Source organism: Crocodylus siamensis, chromosome 4, assembly GCF_052110815.1.
Source record: "Crocodylus siamensis isolate JL-2025a chromosome 4, ASM5211081v1, whole genome shotgun sequence".
In the NCBI taxonomy this organism is placed as follows: domain Eukaryota; kingdom Metazoa; phylum Chordata; order Crocodylia; family Crocodylidae; genus Crocodylus; species Crocodylus siamensis.
In genome coordinates this window covers 46,963,118-46,990,962 of record NC_143398.1, presented here as the reverse complement: position 1 = coordinate 46,990,962, position 27,845 = coordinate 46,963,118, and the positions used below count along the sequence as shown (strand labels likewise).

The 27,845-nt window shown below is 39.9% G+C and overlaps 1 protein-coding gene across 6 annotated transcripts in view; it reads right to left on the bottom strand.

Annotated features, from left to right (window-relative positions):
* Positions 1-479: 479 nt before the first annotated feature.
* CTTNBP2 (cortactin binding protein 2) overlaps positions 480-27,845 on the bottom strand; it is a 269,416-nt gene continuing 242,050 nt past the window's right edge. For 5 of the 6 annotated variants that reach the window (XM_090042216.1, XM_090042221.1, XM_090042219.1 and 2 more), the window contains 13 exons: positions 27,258-27,353; positions 26,056-26,135; positions 23,573-23,659; positions 23,388-23,487; positions 19,681-19,833; positions 19,241-19,428; positions 14,897-15,075; positions 13,772-13,977; positions 13,313-13,492; positions 11,935-11,995; positions 10,894-11,026; positions 9,064-9,165; positions 480-2,049 (listed from right to left, as the gene is read on the bottom strand). In XM_090042216.1, the coding sequence (XP_089898342.1) occupies positions 1,807-2,049; positions 9,064-9,165; positions 10,894-11,026; positions 11,935-11,995; positions 13,313-13,492; positions 13,772-13,977; positions 14,897-15,075; positions 19,241-19,428; positions 19,681-19,833; positions 23,388-23,487; positions 23,573-23,659; positions 26,056-26,135; positions 27,258-27,353 (1,808 nt within the window). In that variant the 3' untranslated portion in view covers positions 480-1,806. The remainder of the gene's footprint in view (positions 2,050-9,063; positions 9,166-10,893; positions 11,027-11,934; positions 11,996-13,312; positions 13,493-13,771; positions 13,978-14,896; positions 15,076-19,240; positions 19,429-19,680; positions 19,834-23,387; positions 23,488-23,572; positions 23,660-26,055; positions 26,136-27,257; positions 27,354-27,845) is intronic. The other variant, XM_090042217.1, reaches the window with a different exon arrangement.

Sequence of the window (27,845 nt, the reverse complement as noted above, 5' to 3'; positions counted from 1 at the left end):
GTTACAAACACTTCTTTGGCTCATCCTTTTCCCTCCACAACCATGCCTAAACATTTTTCCTCTCTCTCATATATGCCAGTTATATTTGCAATACTTCTGTACTCAGAGGTGCTAGCTACTGAGGCATGTTTTCCTGAACTGTCTGTAGCACTCCTCAGCCAAGCCATGTTGCTGGGAACCAGCTGTTAAACAGAAGCAGTCTCCCACCTTTACAGCATCAAAATGCCTTAAGTCAGAAGATATGAAAAAGTTTGTTGCGTATCTACAAGAATTAACTGTAATACACTGGAGCCTACAGCACTGAACAAAAGTTATAACCACTAGGATTTTAAGGAAATGATTGCTTACAAAGGTATGCCTTCGCTCTGGCTTTTACTCTAAAGGAAATGACTATAAAATCAGACTCGTAATTCTTCCAAATCCACCGGTAGATACACTGTACATACACAAGACTAGGAGACAGACAGACAGACACATAGTGCAGTACAAAAAATTTATTGACATTAATTTGGGATAACTGCCTTACATATAGTGGTGAAGTGTCAGGATACATTTATGTAGCTCCTACCCCTTCCAAAAAAATCAAACTTGAGAAAAACAGCCTCTTTACCACGTAGCACTGAGATCTGATGTTAGGAAAGCCGTGTATCCTACTCTTCCTACTAGATAATAAGGTATCAAAACAGTGATTGTATCCACACAATTACTATTCACAAGTATAAATTGTGGCAACCATAAATATTTTTTTCACATACACAGTCCCCCTCATGGGAAAATAATATAAACTTGTAGTGGAATAAAAAATATTTCATGTTAACTGTGATTTCAAATGCTATTTCAGCAATTACATATTAAATCCACTATAAAAATTAGTAATTACATAGTAACATGTTATTGCTGCTACATTATCACTGTATAACCATGTAATTAAGTTTGTGCTGTAATTTCTTTATCATACAATTTGAAAAAACACTGAAAAAACACTGGTATTTTTGTAAAACATCATTATTTCCTGGATTTCTGTTCTAAAACATTAAAAGTTTTCCATTATACATTAAAAACTCAATTATAAGAGGAACACATTTTCTTCAGTTATCAAAAATGGGAATTTGTGTGAAATAACTTATTGCATTATAATTTGTCTCCATTTTTCCTTTTCTAAATGTAGGAGATGTAATGCAAACTCAGAACTTTTAAGATACGTGGAACTTAAGATAAACGTGAGAGAAATGGAATCACACGCCAGCAGGCAGACTGTGGGGTAATCAAATTTAATCAATTTAATATGGCTTGTAGCTGAAAGTAACTGATCTGCATTTCCACTCATTTTGATTATTGCCACATTCCATTCATTTTTCAAGAAGTGAAGATAAAAACCTGTTCTGTCTTTTTAAAACGCAAATACATTAGTTTTAAGCCAGAACTGTACGCATTGTGCAACTCATTTGTATGCAATGTAACACATGAACTTGATAGAATATATTTATGTACAACATATACACAGAATTTTGTGGTAATTCTTCTAAATATAATCATTTAAACAATAGTAATTTTCATATTAAAAACTACTCATGAAACTGGCAGGACAGCCCACTGGTGAACTTAAATCAATACAGTTTCCAGATTAAAACAATAAAATCTTTTCCTCATAAACAGCTGATTTACATACAAATTAAACTGTGGTCCCGTACACACATTAATTACAAGGTAAAAGTTTTGTTTTAAAAATTATTTACATGTTCTTGTACTTTATGATGGAGATTACGTGAACATTGAAAAAAATTGGATGGTAGGCAGGTCTTTTTGTTAGATTTTTGATTTGTTGTTCTTTTTGTGCAGGTTCCAAATCTCTCCATTTGAGTTGCTATGATCAAGCTCTATTTGCCTTGTATTACTGCTGCTGCTTCTTTTAGTGTTCTGAGAAGACTGGGTGACCTTACTTCTGGGTACAGGAAGAAAAGATTTAACTCTTGAAACACCCAACTCAGTCTTTGATTTACTGTTGCTGCATTCCACAGTTCGATTGCTGCTGAGAGGACAGGCCCCATCCTGTGAATGAGAGAAACAATCTCACTTCGATAAACACATTCGTTTGCAGAGGGAACCCAAAAGACCCAAAAATTTGCCAGCCAAATTTCCAAAAAGCTGTAGCTGTTCACAGTTGTGTGACGCTTCTTTTTGGAAGGTGGCAACTTCCTTAAAAAAAAAAAAAAAAAAGCCCATAGTGTTGTTTTCATAGCATGGAAGGGATCTCCACAGGTCATCAAGTCCATCCCCCTTCCTGAGGCAGGATCATCCCTATCCAAACCCTATAGCTAACCAGGCAGTAAAACTAAACCTCCTAGAAAATGGCAGGTATCCAGGTTGTAGTTGTATTGGTCTAGAGGCAAAAGGAATAAAAACTTGTAGAAGAGGTGATGGCAGGGCACTGAATAAGCAACCCAAGACATGGCATAAGCAGCAGGAAAATCAGGAGACTAATATTTCTGGGGCACAGTAAGTGTCTGAACTAGACTCCAGGTTTAACACTGCTGTGAGTGACAGAGCTGCTGGTTTACAGGGTATTTGCACTGAGCAGAGTAAATGGTTCAGACCAACAAGAAGAGACTAGTCACTCTCACCGTTTAATATATGCTTGCAAAGTACTGGCAGCAAGGATCCCTTGTGGCACTTCTGTAGCCGGGGTCGGATACATCAAATCTGAAAGAGCTGCAGGCTTATATCATTACTATATACAAGCATCTCATTGTAAACCTGCCTAGTGCCATGTGTTGAAAAGTGCTAATCCCAGAGCAAGCTGGATTCTGCCCAGGCAGGCCACGCACCAGTCAAGTGTTGAACCTTGCTCAGTATATCAAAGAGAGCTTTGAAAAGGATTTGGTAGCTTGTGCTGTGTTTGCTGACTTGCCAACAGCATAAAATATAATGAATCACCAGAGGCTCCTCACAAAAATACACAATGTGATAAAACATCTCCACTTACGTGCCAGATACAAATACTCTCACTAGGGAACTGACAATTTTAGATTGTACTATATAGGAAATGAAGCCAGTGGTGGTGACAACAAATGGCCTACTATACAAAAGGGGACTACTCTTAAACACCTACATTAAATCCCAACCAATTCATTCCAGCACAAGAAAATTTTTTTGTCAGCAATCAATGCATCGCTGAGTAAACCAAAGATCTTGCCTAGAATAATGTCACACTAATTAATACTACTCTCTGGGTTCTCAGTCTAATTCAGAACCAGTTACATAATAACCTAATATACAGGTGAGTCTTTTCCATTTCTGGAACTATGATGCCAACAGACAACTTGACACTGTCAGGAATGAGGCACCACTTGCCAATCGCTGGAATCCTGTCCATCTTGAGGGGAGCCTAGATTCCAGGCTCTCCTTAAAGGCACAAGTGGGGACAACAAAAAGGCAAAGCTAGTGATTGGAACCAGATGGGGAGAAAGCCTGCATGTTTAAAGTGGGGAGCCACCGCATTCATACTTCATTATTTGTGGCTGTCTGCATGTCCAGTGTGAGAAAGAGGCTCACACAGAGACACTGGATCCTGTGCTGAATGATAGGTGTCACTGTACTGTGGGATGTCTAAAACCAACAAGTGTTAACAAACAGCCTGTATGTGCTTAGATAATCGTTCCGCTAGACTTGAAGAGGGTGGTCGCAAGCAAAATGGAATGACACCGACAGGCTTAAGATACTAGACATGGCTAAACTGCAGCCTGAAATGACATGAAAAACTTTTTAGCTGCAACAGAACTGCTTAAAAGAAATCACCTACAACTAGACAACTGGAAATATGGGCTGCACAGCTTGATGCACTCAACAAGGAAGTGAAAATGCACACTGACATCATCAACCATGTTCCCACAGGTGCAAAGAACTGGTCAACCTGGAGAGGTTTAAATGGCACGAACATGAGTTGACAGGTCAAGAGAGAAAAAGGAGGTGCTACTAACAACCATGGTACATTTCCCTGGAAATATGGAAAATATGTGGAGTGTAGCAGGAATTCATGCTACGTGGTATCAACAAACCAGTAAGTTTACATCTACTAAAAAAATTCATGAGGCAGTATCTGTTTAAATTAAATTTTCAAAGCAACAGGCCTGGATAACTCTTACCCAAGAGTCCTAAAGTAACTAGCCGAGGAGTCCTTTGGATCACTGTTAAGCCCTTCAACAAATTTTGGAAAACTGGGAAAATTCTAAAGTGAGTAGTAACGTAGAAAAAGACCCAGGGAACAGGCTTACTAGCCTAGTATCAGTCCCAGGTAAAACAACAGAGCAGTTTCATGGAAGGGAGGTCTTATCAGATTAACCTGTTGTTCTTTTGTTTTTTTTTGATAAGGTTACAGTTGCTTTGACCAGTCCTGTTTTGATATAATGCATACCTGGACTTCTCCAAGGCCAATCTAAAAACCTGCATTATATGCAATTAACAGACATTATATTATTATAACCAAATATTTTATAACCAAACATGTTGATTTGCCAGCTTCTGAAAGGACCAGACACATTGGAAAAATCTCTGTAGAACAGTGGTGCTCAGTGTTTTTGCCTTGTGGCTTGTTTGGGCAGGTCTCTCTGCAGGCTGGATCTGTCTGGTGGGCCTGATCCAGCCTCACAGTTTATTGTTCCACATTGTAAAAAGGAAGTGGAGAAGTCAGAGAGAGTCCAGACAGGACATAAAGATGATAAAAGGCTTGGAAGGCAAGTCGTACGAGGAGAGGGTAAAGGAGCTATATGTTCACCTTGCAGAAAAGGCACTTAAGGGGAAACATGATAACAGTCTTCAAATACTTGAAGGGCTGTCATAAAAAGGGTGAAAGTACCTTTTCTCTTGCTGCAGGGAGGAGGATGCAGACCAATGGCTTAAAATTACGGCAAAGTAAGTTTTGATTGGATATCCAGAAAAAAATCTTCACTGTTAGAATAGCGAGGCAGTGGAATCGCCTGCCTGGGGGAATTGCGGGCTCCCCATCAGTGGAGGTGTTCAAGAAGAGGTTGGACAGCCACTGGTCGAGGATCATCTAGGCCAGGGGTCAGCAGCTCCCAGCATTTTCCTTGGTATGCCATGGCCAGCCCCAGCTCTGGGTAGCTGCTGCCAGTGACAGAGCCCAGGCTGCTCCTGGCAGGGTCTGCAGCATCCCAGCTGCCTGCTGGGAGCAGCCCAGGCTCCAGGCTGGCAGCAGCTACCCAGAGCCAGGGCTGGCTGTAGCCAGGAGGCTGCAAACAGCTGTGCCAGGCTCCAGAGCCCTGGCATTAGCTCTGTACCGGTGCATGCAGGCGCGCCTTGGAGCGGGCGGTGGGGGAAGGGCCTGAGGCAGCGCAACCCTGGTCTCTTCCCCACTCCCAGCACAGAGCTGATGACTGTGCTCCAGAGCCCAGTGCAGCTGTTTGTAGCCAGCCTGGGCTCTGGGCAGCTGCACCCGGCTCCACAGCTCCAGCATCAACTCCATGCTGGTGGTGACTGCACGCATCTCTGGGCGGGCTGCACTACCCTGCTGTGTGCCCCAAGCTGTGCGCGCAGTCACTGCCAGCATGGAGTTGTGGAGTCCAGTGCAGACATTTGCAGCCTGCCTGCTGCGGCTTCCCAGAGGCCAGGCTGGCTACAAACAGCTGCGCCAGGCTCTGGAGCCCAGTCACCAGCTGTGCTGGGAGTGGGGAGAGACTGGGGCTGTGCTGCCTCAGGCCCCTCCCCCACCGCCCACTGACGCATGGGTGCACGCGCTGGTACAGAGATGATGCCAGGGCTCCGGAGCCCGGTGCAGCTGTTTGCAGCCTCCCAGCTATGGCCGGCCCTGGCTCTGGGTAGCTGCTGCCAGCCATAGAGTCTGGGCTGGGGGGCAGGGGCAGTGGGGCTGGGGGGCAAGGGGCACATGCCATGTATTGAAGAGACATCCTGCCATGTACTTCCTGCCCTCATTTCGTTTTTCTGGCACTCCGGCACCTTCCAAGGTAGGCACTGTGGGGGGTTTTTGGTACTCCGATCAAAAAACGTTGCCTACCCCTGATCTAGGCATAGCTATGCCTATGTTCTACCATGGGTGTCTCCCATGCTTCTGGGCTTTGCTGGTTGCTCCCTCATCCCTTTCTGTTACATGTGGTTTTAACCCTTTCTCAGAGGCACTAGGTGTTGGCTGCAGCCACGGCTGGGGATTTTGACTGCAGTATGCCAATGCTTCTGCTGGTACTTAAAGTCAGAGGTTCCTGGCTAGAGGGTCTTGCCTCTCTGCTCAGGCAATCGCCATATCTGGGGTCAGGAAGGAATTTTACCCCACAGTCCGATGGTACATACTGCACCAATATTAGCAACCTTTTACATGTGTTAGCAACCTTTGGCAGAAACAGGACATTGGCTGCTGTGGTTCCCCTGCTTAATCTGTTGCAGGTTAGGGTGTTAACGCCTTGTGTTTTGGCAGGATTGATGGTTGTTTTACAAAAATTTTAAATTATGGATTTGTATAGGGCGTTTGGATAGGATGATCCTGCCTCAGGTAAGGAGTTGACCTCTGGAGGTTACTTCCAGCCCTACTTCTCTATGATTCTATGATGTGAGGGACAATGAAACTGGTAAGTCCCGCATAGGTCCACTGCTAGATGCAGATGGTGAAACTAAAGAATGGTGCAGAAAAAGCGGAAATGTACAACACTAAATATAGCCATTAATGGGCAGATATCAATAAAATGGGATTACTTCTGTGTGTGGCTCCCCAGAGGTTGTCCTGTTCCAGAGCTACTTAATTTAATTTTATCAACAATCTATCAACATTGATGACATTTGCACTCGTCATAAAAACTGAGTGATAGCAGATGGTGAAGGCAAGTTACAGAGGGACCTGAATAATTTGGTTCGACAGACTCAAACAACATGTGTCTTAATATAGCCAAACTGAAGACAGTGCACATGAGAATGAAAAACACGAGTTATACTTACAGGATGGGAGACTGTTCAGTTGTCAATGACAAAAGTACTACAAATGCTAGAGGACTCAAAAATGGCAGGGAATTGATTAGGGAAGAGATCCAATTAGGCAACTGTCCCCCAAGTGCAAAAATGCCAAAGTCCCTGCAAGTCTCACCTGGGGGAAAACCTAGTAATGACCTTAATACACTAGCCAGGCATACAGGACAGAGGCCTCCGTGTACTATCTGAGAATACCTATATATCCCATACAATGTTTCACCTCAAATGACAACCAACTTCTAATGTTTAAGATACATCTAGACCTGGAGGGAGAAGGGGAGTTCCCTCCAATATGAATCTGAAGCTTTGAAGCATAAGATCATGATTCTTAGAAAATCATAACTGTGGAACTGTAAGTGTTATGAGCATGTTACTGGTTATATAGGTAGTTCTGCTCTTCCCAAGACCAATAACAGAAAATGAGTGGACACACCTAGATGTGAAGCTTCAAGGACTTGAGAGTTCATAGTGATCATCCTGCAGTTAGGGTTACCATACATCCGGGTTTTCCCAGACATGTCCTCTTTTTTTGGACCCCTGTGCTGTATCCAGGCAGGTTTTTGAAAAAAGAGCAAATGTCCGGGTTTTCTGCTGTCCTGAACTGGCTGCTTCAGGATGGGATCAGCAGGCAAGGTGATTGGTTGTCGGGGGTCATGTGCTCCTCACATGGGCTCAGATAAGCCAGGAAAAGACAGAGAGTAAGAGAGAGCAGCAGGGCTGGAGGAGGGGGCAGGGGTCTGTGGGTCGGGAGTACAGGGCACCAGCAGGGCTGGCACAGGGGAAAGGGCTGTGGGTCGGGAGTGAGGGGCACCAGCAGAGGGGCAAGGAGCTGCGGATCAGGAGTGAGGGGCACGGTGGGGGGGTGACTGTGGATTGGGTGTGCAGGACACTGGCAGTGCAAGGCGAATGCAGGTTGGGAGTGAAGGGCACCAGCAAGGGGTGCGGGGCAGGGTACTGCTCTTTGTGAGTGAGGGGCACAGACAGGGCTGGAGCCAGTGGGTACAGAGTGAGAGGCAACAGTGGGGGGGAGGGAGGCTGTGGCTTGTCAGTGAGGGGGAACAGAATAACAGAATAGGCAGAGCCAAGGGCAGGGCACCACTGCCCCGCCATCATATTCTACCTGCCCCTGCCCTCCCCCAACACCCCGTGACAGGTGTCCTCTTTTTTAGACCTGGAAACACGGTAACCCTACCAGCTTGACCCCTCCCATGCAGGGATGCTGAGTTATTTTTCTCTAGCAGATGGATAAAATTATATCCTATAAAAAGTGATCTAATATTGTCCAAAAGACCCCAAGAACAAGGTGGGTTATAGCCACCCAGGGTAATCCACTCCAGTGTTTAATTACCCTCCTATTTTATTCCGAGGTTGAATTTATTTAAACTTCAGCTTCCAACTGTTGGATCTTTCTGTGCTTTATCTAGAAGGTCAAAATGGCTTTGCCTTCAGATAGTTTTTTGAATATACAAGGGCCTATACATAGTAACCTTCTTTTCAATAAGCTTGCATAGTAAACTCATTAAAACTTGCATCATAAGCCTTTTTCCCAGCTTCTAAAATTGGTTCTTAAAATTTCTGCCAGCTACAAGCTTTACCATCCAACTAAAAGATGGTGTAAGAAAAAGTCATATTCAAGCATTTATGTAAAAAAGAAAAGAATATATTGACCACTGATAATGTTATAGCTTGTAAGATTGTTACAAAAACCAAAGCCAGAATACTCCTATTTAAAAAAAAAGAAGGAAAATAACTTATAAGAATAAACAAACATCCACAGTACTCAACCTGGTAGAAGTTTTCATGTAAAACATAAAAACCACATGAAGGCACAAATGCAAATAACAAATCAGGGTATCTGAGTACAGCACGGATACCCTGGGATAAAATTTAGTTCAGTGTATCATTTCACTAGGAATTATGCTACTTTTCCATCTGTAAAGTATTAGAGCAGTAAACAAATTCTTTTGGTTCCCACCCATAAATCAATTACAAATTTTTATAAGTTTTAGAAAACTTTTAAAACCGTTTTCACACAGTTATGCTTGATGCTACAGCCAAATTTACTTTTCCACATACCTTTTGTGACATTGTTTTGTTTGGATTAGGAACTTTTGCTGAAAACAAAGGATCATTCTGAGAGCTACTGAACATCATTAGCTCATCCTTAGAATCTGCAATCTAAAACCGAAGAACAATAAATTGAAATATAAAGACTTCTAAAAGTAAAAGTATGTCTAAAAGGAAAAGATAGTGGTATCTAGTCTCAATGCACATACTGGCATGGGATTTGTGTGCAAACATCAAGAAAAAGATTAATACGTTTTCACTTGATATATGGCTAGATTCAACTTTTTGTGGAAGATTATTACCCAACAGCTCTAGGCATATCTGGATGCCATTCCTGGACTTGCATTAGTTTGGCTTCCATCTTGAATAGGGCACAGACACTGCACTTTTGGCCTTGATCAACAATCTTCACCTGGAGATCGCCAGAGGAAATTGCCCTTCTTACTTTAATAGACCTTTCAGTGGTCTTTGATTGAGCTGGATACGAGGTGCTGACAAATCATTTACATGACCTGGTGGGTCATGTAAAATGGAGGGATGCTCTAAATTGGTTCCACTCTTTCCTAGCAGGGATGTCCCAGAGTGTACTGTGGGTAAGTGCCCCTTGGGGCCTTTCCTATGGGGTCTCCCAGGGCTCCTTCTGTTCAATGTGTATGTGAGACTGTTGGGTGAGATTGTGCAGAGATTTGGAGTAAGGTGCCATCAATGTGCTTATGACACCCATATTTACTCCCTCTATTTTAAGGGCCACTAGAGCCCAAACTTGGACATCTTTTGGAAGGGCTGTAAGATCTTCCAGTTTGGGTAGGCATTTAGCAAACAAAGCTGGGCTGGGATACTGAGTTTCTGGTTTCTGATTTCTCCTTGATCTCACAGAGCACACAATAAAGCAAAATGCCTGGAAAGGTTTAAGCAAGAAAGTAGTTATTTAGGGAGAACTTTGGGGTAACAATGAAAAGTAACAGGATTGCATTAAGCAAATTAAGTGTACAGTCCATATTAGAAAAAACTTTCTGTTTCTACTGGACTATAAGGTGTTCTTCCAGTGGAAGCAACTTCATTTGGATTTACAGGCACTTAGAAAGACTGAATTAATGAAAGCTAAGCAGTATGGCTGTGTGAGAAGGCAACCACAGAGGTAGGGACCTGCCTAAATCACGATGGAAGTGTGCTATGCAGAGGCTCCTTTAATCTTGGTCTTTTCACCACGTGCCCCATCACCACTGATTGGTGGAGAGGCCCTGGCAGCCCTGCTGCTCGCCGCTCATTGACTGGGAGGCAAAGACTGCAGTTTTAAATATGCTGCACTTTTTTGCCTCCTGCCAGTGATTGGCTGAAGGGGTCTGGTGGCCTTGCTGCTGATCAGCTGGAAGGCAAAAAAACATGGATTATTTAAAAGCAGTCTTTGCCTCTCAGCCAATCAGCAGGAAGCAGCAGGGCCACCAGGGCAATCAGGGTTGGGGGATAGAGTGCAGTGAAAAGAAAAAGATTATAGGAGCTGCTGCACAGTGCACCTTTGCTGCTATTTAGGTATGTTCCTACACATAGGAGTAGGCTCTCTCATATGACTTTCAGTTCCTTACCATGTATGAATTGGTAAATTATAATGTACACTACAAATTCCTATGAACATGTAATATGATATAACATTTAAGGTTTCACTTTATAAAGTATATAATAAATCACAAAAGTCTCAATCATTTCATTTATTAGCGCACTCTGGCTCCTCTTCAGTTCAGAATGTATTTCAGTTCAAAAAGTATTTATAATTCTAAAATACTTTATGGTGCAAATAGCTGCTAGTTAATGATGCAAGTTATTGAAAACTCCTATATTTACCTTGCTGATATCAGACTCTGATTTGCTGGAACACATACACTGAAGTTCTCGCACAAGGTCTACTTCATCGTCAAAACCAAGGGACAGCCTTTGCTCCAGATCTAATACTCTTATCTGATCATTCTCTGGGGATCTATGGAAGCAAAACAAGAAAAAATAACTGAACAAGGGCCATGACAATCAAACCGTTATCTTTGAGGGCTTCAGTGATAGCATTCTCTTTTTACAAACACTGTACAACTGCACAGTGATCTCAGCAACTTTCTGGAGTACAAATACTATCCCAGATGCAGGCTGCTGTAGCTCTCAGTGGTTTTCTAGGCATTAATTTTGTTGCTTAATTACAGACCTTCTCCTATCCAATTTAATCTCTGATCTCCACCATTCCAATGAGAGATGTTTCTGCTAGCATGTACAACTGCCTAAATCAGTTCAATGCCAAAGCTCTCAGCTGCTCATTTTTTGGACAGAAGATATTGTTTTAGAAATGCAAAGAATTAGGTGCCTCTGCAAAGCTGTGAATATGATGGTCTCTAAGTCTCAAATCTGGACTTCAGTCTCCTATGTGGTGGCACAAAATGCAGCTCCCTTCTGCCACTTCCATTAGCTACTTAAAGAAATCCTGTTATTTAAGCTAAAATGCAAGTATTTTACATTTTTAGATTGTCAGCCACCAAGTTGAAATAGCCAGAGGTTCTTTTTGGTATGACTTCAGGTGAAAAGGCAGCCATCTGCCTTTTGTAAGGCCAAATATTTGGACTCTTATATACTATTACTTATATACTATTACTCAGGTCTTAGACAGTTTGAACAACATATAGAAGTAAGCTCTGCAAGCGTTGAGCTACCAAAACAAGGCACAAAAGCCTGAAATTATTTTTCCAGAATTAGAGTGAAAAAAGCCTACAATTCTTTAGTTCTGAAACTAAAGAGGATCCAAATCCAATAAAAACTCCATTTGCTCACAAAAGTGAACTTATTTGCGATACAGTTCTGCTATCTTTACTTTTTGCTAGGTACTAGAATCCAAAGCCTACTTACTTTTTGGTGAGAGAAGCCTTTTTGTTACTATTTTGTTGCAATGTGCTCTTAGCTTTCACACCTGCAAAAGGAGGCAAAGTTAAGTTATTAGTACAAAGCATAACTCGATATTGTTATTCTCATTCATTGGCTAATTATACTCTCAACGGCTAAAAGTGCAGCATACTTTAGCCATGTCCTCTGTATCTTTTCAGAATAGCTTTAAGGTCCCACTGCATTGCTGAATTAGACAAAGGGGCCAGAGCTACCCCTTTCTTAGGGTAAGTTGGCTATAGTAGGCTTTCTTCCCCCCTCCAAGTTCTGCCAAATGCCTGCAAGTAACATATCTCTTGATCCAACCAAACAGAAATTACTAGTCAAATGAGGGGGAGAAGGAAAACAACCAACTTGTCTTTGAAATGATGAGTCTCTTCTGGTATGGCAACTGCTCCATACCTCTGATCATTTTTGTTTCCCTATTTTGTGACTTTTCTAATTCTACTACATCCTTTTTGAGATGCAAAGACCAGAACTGCACACAGTATTTGAAATGTGGATGCACCACAGACTTGTATAATGGCATGATAATGTTCTCCATTTTGAGATAGATAAAAGTGGGCATTTCTATAGGTGATATTAATTCAAAGTATGTTTTACTTGCACAGTACTTTTACTGTACATTAAAGTCCCAGTAAGCCTACCTAGGAGCATGTCCACATGTGCTCCCTCTTGCTTCTGCCCTGCTCTACCAGCTGCAACAGCCAGGGGGAGCTTTATCCTCATGCTCCCTGCCAGCCACCAGTAGATTAGTATATGGTGTAGTAAAGCATCTTGTGTGGATACATCCAGTGTATGACTAACTTGCACTTCCAACATAATTTCTTACTGTATCCTATGTCATTCTTTAGAGGTCTACCACCCACGTTCTAAACTGGTTTAAGTCAAATCAGCTGGCAAAACTGAATTAATGCATAACAAGAAGGAGCATATTTGCTTTTATTCTTACTTAGAACAGGAATGTTTACATTATTGCTGTGTGTTTGTAAAACATGCACAAAATAATATTATAAAATTAATCTCTTTACAATACTGTTTACCTCTTTATGTACCAGAAATAAGGGGGAGGGTATTTAACTACAAGAATAAGTTTAAACCAGATACGTGTAAGCACCAGAAAAGAGAGTCAAACAGTTTTCACAAATGAATATTAAATGTCAGCTGTTTTTATTGAAAATTAAAGGAGTTCCAAAAAATAAAGAAAATAAATAAACATTCCAATCTCATATCTGCAAAAGAAACAGAATTTTAATACTTCCTTCTTCCATGGAACAGAGACAACCTAACCTATTAAGTCAACCCCTAACACCTTTTCCATGACTCAAAACACAAAAAGCTTTACCATCTCTTCTTGTCTCCTGCTTGTTCCATGATGATGAATGGCCTGACTTCTTACGAGGACTTGTGCTCACTTTTCTCCAAGAAGCATTTTCACCCTTTTTCTTGTTACAGCTTTTGTAACTTGCAACCACAGATAAAGGGAAATTTCCTCCCTTGAAGTCTGATTTATAATGATCCAGCTCTTGAAGAAAAATACCACACATTTAAAAGTCATGTTGATAGTGCAAGGTAGCCAAAAAAGTGACAAACAGTTAGCAAAGAAATTAATATGAATAATAGACATTTCTCATGTACATTCCATTCAATGGGAACAAATGTTTTTAACTGCAACACTTTGCACCACACCTGCAAAAAAGCTTTCTAAAGTAGGTTTAGCATAATTATTAAACGTTACTAATTCTGCTTAAGACATTCTAATATACAAACTACTTGCTTTTCAGCTGAGAAGTATTATTAGTACCTGCTCTAGGAAGAGGGCAGCCATGCAGGACAGCTTTATTTAACAAGATACTGAGTGCAGCTTTAACCACAGCCTGTTGTCCTTGGCTAGGGTATTTTTTGGCTGCTGTTTGTCCCAGTGCAGATGGTCTCTTCACAGAGGCTCTGGAGAGTATTGCTTCTTGAACTCTGGGGGCAATTACAGAATTCCATAGCTTGGACATCCACCTTTGAAGCATATAAGCAAGAAAAATTTCTTCAGGACACACTGTCAAAGAAATTTTACACATATCTGACCTATTATGGGGGAGTTCCAATAGGGTGCAGAGGTACATTTTGTCCTTTGAGATATCGTTTTTAAACATTAGAAAATAAGGTCTCTGCTTAAATCCATCCCTGTGTCTGTCTTTCAATCTGCATGTCTTGATCAAGCTCATAATATGCAAGAACACTAGCTGCGAGCTACCTAATGCTTCTAACGCATAAAACAGAAAAAAAACTATGCTAAGGTAAGGCCCTTTCATAGCATAATAAAGCAAAAACAAATAAATAAAAAAATAAAACCCAAAATACTATTCTTTAGATGATCACATTTAATTTTTAAGACCAAGGCCAAAAAAAGAAGCTGGGCAAGCTGAGTGTGTGAACTGATAATTCTCCTGATTTATTTGTTCTGCTCTTCAGAATCCAAGGTGTGATTTAAAAAAAAAAATCAGAACACTTCTTGGTGCAAAAAAACTGCACTGATAGTTTGCTGAGCTTCCTGTTCAGCCAGAGAAACTGAAACAATAGGACTGAGTTGTTAATGGAACCTAATTATAAGCATTTATGTGACAACACAGTTTGCCACCACACCGCCAATAAACAGCCAGTAAATATTAACTGCAGCTGTGTTTATTTTATGTATATTCTTGGATAAAAATACATTGAGGTGGAATTATGTCTGAAAGTACATATCGGTAAATTAAAAGACTTCAACGGGTTTGTTGTAATTACCCCAAGACTAAGTATTATGAATATGGTTAATGTTACACTTTTAAAGAAATCAAAATCAAGTCAAAGGTAGAAATGGCTAGGGGCTGAGATGGGGGGAGCTGCTGTATCTCACTGTACCTTTACATTGCCAAAGAGAGACTATAAATCTTACTTCACTGTCATATGACCATAACCAGGCACCACTGGACAAGAGAAGAAGTGTTTGGGCCCTAGGACTGCTTCAGGTGCACCTAGCCGGGATAAGCAGGAGTTCAGTTGGTGCCAAACAGCAAGAATCCAGTCGATGACCTTGCACACTGGATTGTATGGAGGTGGCACTTTACCTCTGAACTAGAGAGGGGAAAAAAAAGACACAGGGTTTTACATAATTTAATACTGGTATCAAGAAGGAAGAAAGGGGGGCTTGGTTTATAGTTACTTGAATATTATGAAAATCAGTTACAATTAAAAACAAAAACGCCTCCTTTAATGATCTGGAAAAGTCAGAGTAAATCTGCATCAAGTATTCTGAACACCTCATGCATTAAACCTTGTTTCCTTAAACATATAATATGATTACACAAAAAATAAAAGGTTCAAATAATTTTGTGGACATGTGGCTAGAGATTCTTTCACCTTAGTACATATATGAGGCACTTAATAGTCGCGTAACTGATGTCTTTGGCACTTAATCACAGTTAGGGTTCAATGTAGCTACATGCACCTATGTTTCCCTTCTGAGTGTGGTTAGTAGGTTGCACTCAGGATGTGTAGGTGCCTGGGGAGAGGAGAACTGTCTGAGCAAGCATGTGACACTGTGTAAGACCAGGAACAACACTCAGAAACATGATTAGTTAGCGTTTATTGCTGTTGGAGGAGAAGGATCCTCCTTAAGATTATAAACCCAATAGCCTAACTGTTAGGACACCAGGAATGGAACAGAAGATCCAGGTTTCAGGCATCCCTCCCTTAGAGAGGGTTTGAAACTGCATTTCCTGCTTCTCAGTAAAGTGCTTGAACTACCAGGCCTTGCTTAAGGCATTGTCTATTGCACACTCCAGGCAGAAGGTGGCTCAGTGAAAGAATAGCATCCTGGAAAAGCGAGGGCTCCAAAATGATGCTAGATTTGTTTATCTATTTTATCCAATACACTTAAATGCATGTTGCAGTGACCCTGGTTTAGTGATGGAGAGAACAATGATCAATGCCTTGCCTGTGGCTCCTGGTGTTTGGAGCACACTAATATGAAACAGAAGATACAGTTTCAAACACCACCTGAGTGATTCCATCTGGACCATGGTAGGTTGCTTGGTCCTGCCCAGCCAGGTGTGGGGGGGGCAGCTCAGGCTGTGTCATGAGTGACCCCTGTGCCACCACAAGGTGTGGAGGTGCTGCCTGGTGCAGCCCGCTCTATCCTGGTGTGCGACTCTCAGGCATGCTGGGAGCTGCAGTCTGCAGGGCCAAGGGGTGAGGCAGTGGGGCAGGGGCAGTGTGGAAGTTAGACTTGGCTTCCCCACTCAAGGGCAGATGTCTATCCCATTGCTGCTGCCGCCACCAGACCCCAGCCCTGCTGCCTGGGTACCTTGGGTCCATCCACCCATCACCCATTGCTGGGGGTGCTAGATGGAGCAGGCAAGCGAGCAGAGTTTCCATGGAGATTGGCCTGGGGCCCCTGTGGGCAGTGTGTGCTCAGCCTGTTGGACGGAACAGGGCTGCATCCGGGAGCGGGACAGGTGGGTGGGGCTGGGATTACAGCACGGTAACAATGTGGGACCAGTTCCACAGGCTCTGCCCACATGGGAGGAGTGGACCAGGGCTCTGCCCTGAGCCTCAGCCCTGCACTGTCACCACCCCATGAGCCTGTCCCCACCCCACCCACTTGGTCCAGTGCCCTTGGCAGTGGGTGTTGGGAGGATGGGTCCACGGATGGATAGGATAAATTGGCCTTTCCCTGGGCTGACCCCCCACACCGTGCTAGGTGGTATAAACAGCTGTGACTGTGGTCTAAGGTTGGGTCAGCTCCCACCATGCCCTCTGGCCCTCAAAAGCAGACCAAAATTCCTTAAATGGCCCTTCTGTTAAAATAACTGCCCACCCCTGCACTGGAGTATGGAGCTAAACAGCAGCAGGGCTCTCATCCTCTACCAGCAGGCAGGCATGCAAGGCATCTTGTTGTGCCACTGGTGAAAACAATCTAAATCATCTGAAGTGAAAATATTGCTGTTCTTTATTCATTCATTCAATTTATACGTTGCCCTTCTCCCGAAAGACTCCATGGCTACATAAGAACCTTAGGGATGGGAATCTGAAACAAGATTTAGCCCAATATTTTGCATTCAACCAAACAAACAACCCTTCAGTGATTCAGAACAAACAGAGTACACCCTCATGGGGGAGGTGGGAGAGTAACCCCCCAAACAAAACAAAGGGATGCAGAAGGATATAAAACAAATATATCCCTCCAAAATAATAACTATTACCACCAGATTTCTGTAGATCAATAACCTTGCTACAACAAGTTAGAAACTTGCATGGATTTTTGAGCAGCCAATTTTGAATAAATAAGCTGAATGAATTTGGGAAGAACAATTTCCTCTAAATTAACATTTCATGGTATCTCTTCATTTAGATTTAAAAACCTTGCACATTATTATTCTTGGGCGAATAAAAAAATCTGTGAAGGTGTAAACCTAAGGAACTTAGGTGGTAAGGTCAAACTAATGTTGCACAGCCCTGCTGGCTCTGAACAGTTTATCTTCAGAATATAAAATACATGCTAATTTTAAGATGATATGCAGTAAAACACCTAGTTCTTATGGGATCACAATCTCTTTATGTGCTAGAAAAGTAAGAATTAAAACTAAATGCCTCTGTTAATAATATAGTAAAGTATTAGCCTACAATGATTATCTTACAGATTCCCAAACAGGTAATTCACTCTATTACAAGACAGGTTTTTTTTGTTTTCATATTATAGGCAACATTAGATTCTTGGTTCTATCAAGTAATTAGAAATTCAAAGTTTTGTAATGTACGAGTTAGATATATTTTATTTTTAAAGCATGGCTGGTGAGGTTGGTTGTTGGGTAGCTTTGTCATTTACTTCCAGTTTAGGTAATCTTTCACTTTTAGATTGCTAGTTTAAATGGAACCCAAATGGCAAGTTTTTAGTAACTAAGGCCCCGTCTACATATTACAGATATTGTGAAATTAACTGGGGTGTGTGGGGTTCCCAGCCACAGGAACTTGCTTCTTGCCTGGGATTGGGCTCCTCCTGCACCAGCAATAAGGCACGATGGGATCTCATATGTGATCCCACAGTCGTGCCTCCTGCCATGCATGTGTGGAATGGTAGGCGGTACAACTGCGTGCGTTGTGCATTAAATCCCACTGCATCTTTACCTGCACACGTAGAGGGGCCTAGAATTTTTCAGTCCAGCCCCAGAAGAAGTCAATTTCATAAATATCTTTATCACCAAATACAAACCTTGGAGCTGTCTAGAGAATGAAAAATAGTCACATTTTATCACATACTAGCCAAAACACTTTAAATGGGGTTGGGTAAAAATTTGCCATCCAAACTAGTTTCAATATAAAATCAAGTTTTTGACAAACTACATTTTTGAAACGTCTCTGCTTTCTGCAGAAAATTTCATTTTTTTTGTTGAAAAAATCAAAATCTCCTCCTAATAAAAGGTTTGACTCAAAACTAAAATATTTTAGAGGTTGGACAAAATATTTCCATCTGGGTAATCTACCCCGATGCTTCATGGGACCTGTAGTTCAGTTTCCTCCTGTTCTCCTTTCTGGGCCAGTCTCCTCAGCTAGCCAGGCATCTCCTGTGACAGAGCTGCTTTCCCAATTACAAGAAGTGACCATGACGAATCATGAGACATCTAGAACAAACCGGGAATCTCAGCCTATGACAGAGATGTGAGGCTTGAAATATTTTCAAACAGAAACATTTTGGGGGTTTATCTGAAATATTTTATTTTTCATTGAAAAGTTAGAACTCACCTCCTTCCCCAGCCAAATTTAGCATTGATATGATTTTAAAGGGACTGGCACCTAATGTAAACAGGGTAAGCGATTCATATACAAGTTGATAAAGCTGAGTCCTAGAAAACACCTCAGTGTGACTTAAGTTGATGCTTCATTTAAGCCAATTTTGTTTTTAGTTTAAAAATAGTTTAACTATGTACCATTCTACTTTTATCAATGGCAGACCGGTGCTATTCACCTTCCTACTTGTGGCCAAGTACAATACTTGCAGATACGTTTATCCCTGAAAGGGACACTTGGCTTGTTTGTAATGTAGTGTAAAATCGTTATTTAAGTACAGTTCTGGAGGGTGAACTTCTTGGTTTTTTTATGGTTAAATGTTTTAAAAGGGAAAGGAACACTTTCTGAATAATTCTCTTATTTATGGGATTCTTCTTTTGGCAATAACACTATGTACATTTCATAACATCTATACTGAACAAAATCCCCTGAAGGCCCAACCAGTTGCTCCTACCTTGTTTATAACTTTCCTTCTTAAAAATCTTTCAAGCAAGCCATGGATCGGTTCTCCATCCCACCTTAGCTGAACCCAGCGGAAATGTTGCTGAACCACCAAGTCAGAACCTTGAAGACGACACTTTGCGATTGTTCCCATTAGAAAGCAGTTCTCATGAAAGTAATATGCCTCAGAAACGCCATCTGCTAAAAATGAACCAGAGACATTTTACTGCATAAAAGTTTTGATTATTGTAATTTTACATAAATGTTAGTAACATTGCTGTTATTACAAATAAATTAAATTGGAAATAATGAACTTTAAAATTTATCACATGCAGTTAGGAACAGTTGTTTTGGAATGATATATGAAGCCAAAATATGACATTTAATTCTTTTAATTAATCCATCATATGGTAACTATTAAAGTAAACATTTCTCTACCCATTTTTTAAATACCTCTTTGAACAGTGCAGGGATTTTCAGAGCCACGATTCTCAAGAGGTGCCAAGAAGTCCCCAAGCAATTCAGATAAGGATGCTTTTTCTAGATTCTCTAAAATCACAATAGTTTTCTTGCTTATAGGAAGCTGCTTCACTGGGATTAGACAAGCTGTAATATAAAAATCCAATTAAATATCTACTTATGACAAAAACTTTTTTATTATAAATATTGCATTTAACAACATTTATCTTTGTTTTTGCCTTCTGCGTTCATTGAAAAAACAGAACAAGCGAATGGAGTATAGAATATTTCATATTCAAAAAATAAAAAAGGTATAAAGACTACATCTGCACCTGTAACAAAAGCTTGTTCATTGTGAGTGGAGAAATGAGCATGTGATAAAGCAAAGATGCTATTTACATGCTCCAGAGATTCACTATGTTTGCCTGGCTGAGTTCCAAAAATTTTATTGCCCAGGAAGAAATCTCTAAAACCCATCTTCAGCGATCAAATCAAATCAAAACGAAACAAAAAACCCAAGGGTAACAAACCAGATACAATAATATTTAAATAAGGGGTTGAAATTCCCAAACACCACCTAGAAAAGCTAGGTTTGGGGTCTTCTTTTTTTTTTTTTTTTTAAGAAACTTGCCTATTGAAATCTAGTCAGTAATAACAGTAACCAGCAATTCGCCTGAAGATTTGATCACTGGAAGTCCCTCAATATGAAGATGACATTCTTCAATATATACGCAAGTCAGTGGCAAGTCTGCAGAAGACTGAAGAAGCTGATTTGAGATCCACACACGTAAGACTGCAGATATGGTAAACCGTTCAGGAAGGAAGGAGTAGATCCTGGTGATGGCGAGTCACAGTTCTTTCCTTTGTCTTTGTCATATATCTGCCACCATAGTGAGGTTATTATGCGCAAAATCATCAATGCCATTGTGGATAATTCAGTGTTCAGGTCTCCCAGGTAATGATATTAATATTGCATTTCTTCTTTTGCCCACCTCTAGAGTGGAGCTGGTGCTGTATAAACATGGCTTCAATGCTGGTGCTGTTTCCTTGAGCCAGAACACTGGCATTTATTCTTCTGTTCTTCCAACTGATATGGAAGATTTTCCGAAGATTACTAAAAGAAGGCTGTCTTTGTGGATAGTTGACAGAATGAACAAGATGTCATAGGTTCAAATGGATATAACTCATCACATTTCTGAAGGCTAAATTCAGGTCCCACTCAATCAGATCACTTAACTTGAGGAAACACTTTGGTCAGGCCCCTCAGGAACTTTTGTTCTTCAGGATGAGAAAAGACTGATTTGCCTTTCTTTGGCAATTCAAAGAAAGGCCGATATTGTGGATCCTGACTGAATTCTGAGATATGCTATTCTATTTTGGCTCCAGCAGAACATCTCTCTGCCAGGAGAAGAACAGGTTTTATTACTACACAGAGCACAGAATCCAGGCTGGAAAATGGAGGACTTCAGGCATAGACTGAGTATCCTCCCCATTTTTTCCCAAGAAAGCACATCTGGGAGCACTAGCAACATCTTGAAGCTCCTTAACGACAGATGAGCATGATTCAGGAATCAAATTGCTTTGGTCAGGCTCAGGTCAGCAGGATAAGCTATACATCCATGTTCCACTGCAAGCAGCACTCTCAGGATTAAAGAATCAGGCAAGCAGGCACACAACAGCCTCCCTGTTCACAGCATGTTTCAGTGTCAGATAAGAATTCCACTAGAACAGGAGATCCTACACCCTTTACTGAGAAAGACAAAACTCTGATCTCTAGACAAGGTGGTGTTCAAAACCACTTATTTGTAGCTTGAGGCACTGTGCTGAGAATATCTGACATGCTTCTTTGAAGGCAAGGGAGAGGTATATCTAATGACAAACGTTCTACTGCTTTCCACAAGGAAAACCTTGCACCACCTTGCCTGCTGATATAAAACATAGCAGTGGTATTGTTCATTGTAAAATAGATGAGAAATCTCGAGACATAACATAGAAATGATTGGGAAGCTTTGTGCTCCAAACTCCACAAATATGGATGTGCTTTTTCATCTGCTCATATAATCCAAAGCCTGGAAACTGAAGATGACCTACCTATATGTATACTCCTCAACCCAGCAGCAGGGCATGTTTTACTATTGACATCTGGGTCTGAGGCAATGAAAGTGATGCCTTTGTAAGTGCTGGCTGGATCTTTTCAGTACATCAGAGAAGAATGGAATAGAAGGGGAACTGCAAGCACTGGCTGCCGATACATGTGCTCGCTGGCATTCTAATTGTTGGAGCAGACTTCATTTAAATTACAATTCCTTTAATATAGGTTTTTTGAATTAAAATGCTCCAGAGTCACAGCAACATCACATGTCTCAAGGCCCCATGTGTTTTAAAACGGCTGTGGAGCACTCTAACTAAACCTCATCGAATGAGGTCCAGATAGTGTCCCGCAGCCATTTTTAAACATGCAGGGGCTTAATATGTGCAACACTGAGGTATTTTAATTAGAGCGGTTGTCCGGGAACACATGTATAGGCAGCCACTTTGTCTAGGGCAGACATTTACTTTAATTAGCCCCTGTGTGTAGCTGAAGTGTATCCTGGCTTAGAGCATCATGCAGATACACAAAGCCATGTGAACCAGGAGAAATATGCAGGTTCTGTCTCTTAATGATGGATGACTTTCAGGCTGAACTATTATTTCAGTCAAGATCTGGAATCCCTCGAGGGGAAGGTAAATGATGGCTGGTAATCTCTTTAAATTTCAGGCTCTGTACTGAGAACAAGTTCAGCTTTCAAGGATTTGTCCTGAGCTCCTGGGTGTGAAACAGGTACAAGATATACAATCTCTCCTGCTACCTACTGGGAAGATTTGTCCTTCATTAGCCAGGTGTCCAAGTACTGCAGTTGTTATACGCAGGTAGACCACCACCACTGCAAGGACATTAGTGAAAAACCCTGAGGTTGCTGAAAATCCAGAAAGTCAGGAACTGGTAATGATCTGTGCTGACCATGAACCACAAATATTCTGTGATGAAGACACAACAGCAATGTGGAAATATTTAACCTAAAAGGTGACAGTTATAAAGCAGTAGTCTGACTCAAGGGAGGGGATTATGGCAACCAGCATCCCGACTAAAAAAAATTCCAGTGGACTAACACAGTAGAGAGTAAACAAAACTTCAGGACGAGTTAGAGTTACACTCTGGCTAATGATACTTTGGGTTTCCCTTAATACAAGTTATTTGATTACTCTTTTTATAGTGTCTTTGTAGCTCTAGAAACATACTACTTATGATTCTATATATCCAACTTTTTAATAAAAGTTCTAAATTAGATTCTGTTGTTTGGGAAAGATGCTAATAGTCTGGAAGAAGGTGAAGTTCTGTACTCATGGAATGATGAAGCAAGGATGGACGTTTTATCTGGTTCAATTTCCTTAGTACAATGGAAAGGGGATAGAGGAAATTAAGAACTCTTTAACAGAACTTGCATCAAGTTTACACAAACCTTTACACAAAGCATGGAAATGTCACCTTTAGTATTAGCTTACACAAGAGACTTGTCTTTTATCTCCAGTTTCTGAAAAATTCAAAATTTTATTAGCGTTTGCCCTAGTCTATGCAAAACATGTTAATATGCTTATTTTGTATGCATTATTAAAACCTTGTCTTCTAGTTATTAAAACCAGATTTTCTGAAATAATCTTACCGCTTTTAATGAATATTTCTGCAAGCTGCTCCTTACAGAAATCAGCATCCACGTCAACTTTAACTATTTCACAGGTGAATCCTGCAGCCACTTGTTTTTGCTGTATTGAAAATTCACAGGTTTAGTGAAGCTTTACATGCTCTCAATTCCGGACTATTTTTTGGGAGGGTATTTTGTCTCAATACCTTCATGCAGAGTGCTATCTGATATGCTATATAGTCTTGTAAACTTCCTTCTGGACCATGAAAGATGACATTATGGTATTGTTCAACCTGTAGGTGAAAGTAAATATAACATGAATGTTTGCAGGCTGGGATATTTTACAACCAAACAAAAATAACCAAAACCTAAATGGAGGTTGGAATTTTTTTATTTCATATTATTGGAACCAAGATGTGTTACTGGTTAATGCTCTTAAATATTAAGTATTGGTATGCTGCTGCTTTAAAGACAAATCTATATTTCAAGAAATTAAATGGAAGTTTTCTTAATTTATAAAAACTATGTAAAAAAATTATGTTTCACTACTGGTTAAACTTGATGAATAAGGGTGCACTAGCTAGAGGTAACTTAATCAAATCCTATGCCAAAAAAAGATCAAGTTGGGACTGGATAATCCACAACAAGTATTTCAATGAGAATACTAACCTGACAGGTAAAGCATTACAATTTAGCTACTAGAATCTGAAGTCAGTTGTTCGTATGCTAGAACTAACTTCCTGTTAGAGTCCAGCTATTTGTCCACATGTCTAATTCCCTTTTTTTTTTTACTTAAACAGGTGTTAACCTTTACCTGAATGACAAAGCCATCTCTAATTGATATTCATAATATATCACATAGTTTTCTGGAAAATTAAAACTCATTTAGAATCAAAACTACTTGTGGATCTCAACTCTGTAAAATCAGGTGACTCCAGAATTTCAGCACTGATGTACAATTGATTTTAAGGAAGCATACAAACTATTTATTTTTACCAAAATGCTAAAAGAAACTGACATTTATAGCAGCTTCTGCTAATCATATAGAATACCAGCAGAGGGCTCCAGAGATAAAATTTCACTTATGTATTAATTAGTTTTGAGTTGGCTCCATCACTACTAAAGCAATGACGACCAAAAGTTAACTTAAATCATCCACATTTTCTTTTTCATTCAGTTTTCACACAGCCAACAACTGACATTGTTCAAAGCATATGAACTGTATAAACAAACTGTTGTTAAATAAGAGTGAGAAATGGTTTATAAAATACTTTATGGATGAATTAGAGATCAAAATTCAGTTTAATCTTTAAAGCTGTCAATATGTCATGCTTTTATAATACTTTAATACTTGCTTCAGTCAATCAATCAGTTAGTAGCTAGTAAAAACATGAAAATTACCAAATTAATTTCTAATCTAGTAAGCTATTTTTTCTGAGACAAAGCAAGGGGCTGAAAGATGAAACATTTTGAAAAAAATGACTTTAAAAACAGTTATTTTAGGTTTAGATACTATTGTTCTGACAGCACACATTAAAAAACCCTTAAAATTGTTTAAAGTAAAATACTACACAAGCTTCATAAAACCAAAAAAGGCAAAACAGTAGTGTCAATCCTGAGGAAATTAAAGGACTATGAAAAAATGTCAGTATGCCAATTTTAGATTTCCAATGTCCAGAGACTGAGTTAAGTGTGTTTTTAATGAAATAGTGACCACAATACAGACTTTATTAAACCTGTGAAAGATTGAGTAATCTAGTTCAGTTTTATACTTTTCAGCCAAATATTCATTTAATTTCATTAAAAAAGTTCAGGCATCCTACTTCACAGTAATATTTATTTCTAGTTATAAGTACTTCAACTAAACAAAGCAATTATGATATAAAAAAAAATATCAACATTTCCTCCTTAATATTAAGAAGAAACATACACTGGACACAGAATGTCTGCACTTTATTGTTAATGTATGTATAATGTAACAGATAAAAATCACACGATGAACAGGAACCTGGTGGTGCTCACGTGGGAAAGACAAAGTTGCTAACACATGGAGTTCACTATTTAACAAATAAAATATAAATAGAAGATGGAGTATTAAATGCAGCGCAATGTTTACTACTAACGAATATGAGAAATGCTTATATTTGAAATTCCTTGATTTTTTTGTGGATTTTTCATATTCTTTATGACAAAGTTGATACTTCATTAAAGGAACCTTTTGGAAGAATGGTGCAGAAATTGAGGACTGCATACTGTGTTGAGGAAGTCCAAATTTACATTAAAATTTTTGCCAAATGCTATTTTGAAAAAAAACAAAGAACTTCTTCACAAAATCATATTATAAAGTTTTGTTTAGAAATATATTTGCAGAAGCAGTCCCTATAATGTCAGTGCTTCATTTCAACATTTTCAGAACAAAGCTATTTATTCTATTAAAACCCCCCAGAACAAGCAATGACAAACATCAAAATAGAAATGAAACATTTCAACCGACCCCAAAGTCATTTTTCTCAGAATTCCTCTTTGAAAGTTTTTCTAAAGATCTGGCTTACCACCCTAATGCAAGGGTTTTGTGAATCCTGTACATTTTTGCAGGTTGAAAAAATCCATCTCTACCCATCTTTATAACACAGAAGTTTTCCCAAATCCATGAGAGATGAAAACAAACAAACAGTGGTTTGGTACCTACCAGCCTGAGATAATTCTGCAGTGTCTGAAGATGGATCATAGATGCATAAGTCACACTATTTAGGCAGCCTTCTTGAGGACCTTTAAAAAATGCATTAGATAACATTTGTAATCCTCATTATTTGCAAAAATAATGGTGTAATTACACAAAGTTAGTATTTGCTAGCCAGATGCAGTGACATCTTGAAGACCATGAAACAGAGATCTGATGCATGGAACAGAATAACTGGCATAATGCAAACATTTTTAAGGGACTCCAGCAGAGTGGAACAGAAAACAGCTTTAAAACAATATAAACAAGGTCAATTCAAGAGTGAAATTGAGGTGCTAAGCTTCATTTTCCTCAAAATCATGGCAACCTCAACAATAAGAGTTCCTAAATGCTACCTCAGGCAGGCATGGTCCTTTGAGTAGATGTGATATCTTTTATTAGACCCACTGAGTAGTTGGAAAGAAGTTCTCAGCAAGCTTTCGGGCTCAGTTGCCTTTCTTTAGACATAGGGAGTCTCTACTGGTCTGAGACTCCAAGGAATGAGAGAAGCTGAAAGTGTAACAGGATGTCAGTGAGAATGTAAATAGGTAGAAACAGGATATTTTCGCTGACATCCTGTCACACTTTTAGCTTCTCTCATTCCTGTTTTCCTGATCTCCAACTATTTCCTTTTTCACAGACAGCCTCTTTTCTGCCTTGTACCTTGTATTTGTATTCTATCAATATAATGTTTCCCGTTAGCCTTTTTCTTCTCCCCTGCTTTCTCCCCGCTCCCTTCCATGCTTTACCTTTTGTCTTTCTAATTTCTACCTAACTGCATTCTCACTGACATCCTGTCACACTTTTGGCTTCTCTCATTCCTGCAGAGACTCCCCATGCCTGAAGAAGGGTGACTGTGCCCAAAAGCTTGCTAAGAACTTTTTTCCAACTACTTAGTTGGAAGATAACAGATCTACTCAAAGAAACTTTCCTGCCTATGTCCTTAGACTGACATGGTTACAACCAAAAACTCAGCTAAATGCTACCTCTTTTTTTAATGCTCTAGATGCAGTTCTCATTTTAACCGAACTAACTTATAGATGACTAGCTTCATCTGACATTTAAGAGGAGACTTCTTTTTATTCTTTAGTATGATAAAGAAGCAAAGAATTCACAACATCTACAATGAATATTAAAATATTACATAACAAAATAACTGTAAATGCCTTTACCAAACAAAAATACAGTTATGTTTTCAGCTGTGTTCCTGTTCAAAAACTCCCATGGTGGCTGGGGAAAAATCTGACCTGGTGACCATGAAACATTTCCTGTAAGAAAGAAAGAAGGCACATAAACATTGTATCTATATAGAGTCTTTCTCACCCACAGCATACCTCCCTGCACACACTAGGTGTGTACATGTACTCTTCTGACAAACAAATAAGATCTAGGTAGACATTTCTTACAAATTATTAAAAATACAGTTTTCAATACTGGAACACTGTGGTATGCAGATTAATACAATACAATATACTGCTATTTAATAAACACTGCCCATATTAAATTAAATTATGCAATGTCAACACTGTAATAAAACCAAGCTAACTGAGTCCATCCAAGAATGTATATTAGGTTGCTTTCAAAAGCAAAGCCTGATTTTCCATAGTTCTGTACCTTGTATGTCACCACAAAATAAACATCCAATGATAGCATTCCAATTTGTATTTACTTGTTGTGTAAAACTATATCAGATCAGAATAGGAGCATCTTAAAAATGCCTACCACTAATAACTACATACACAAAGGCAAAAGATAATGCT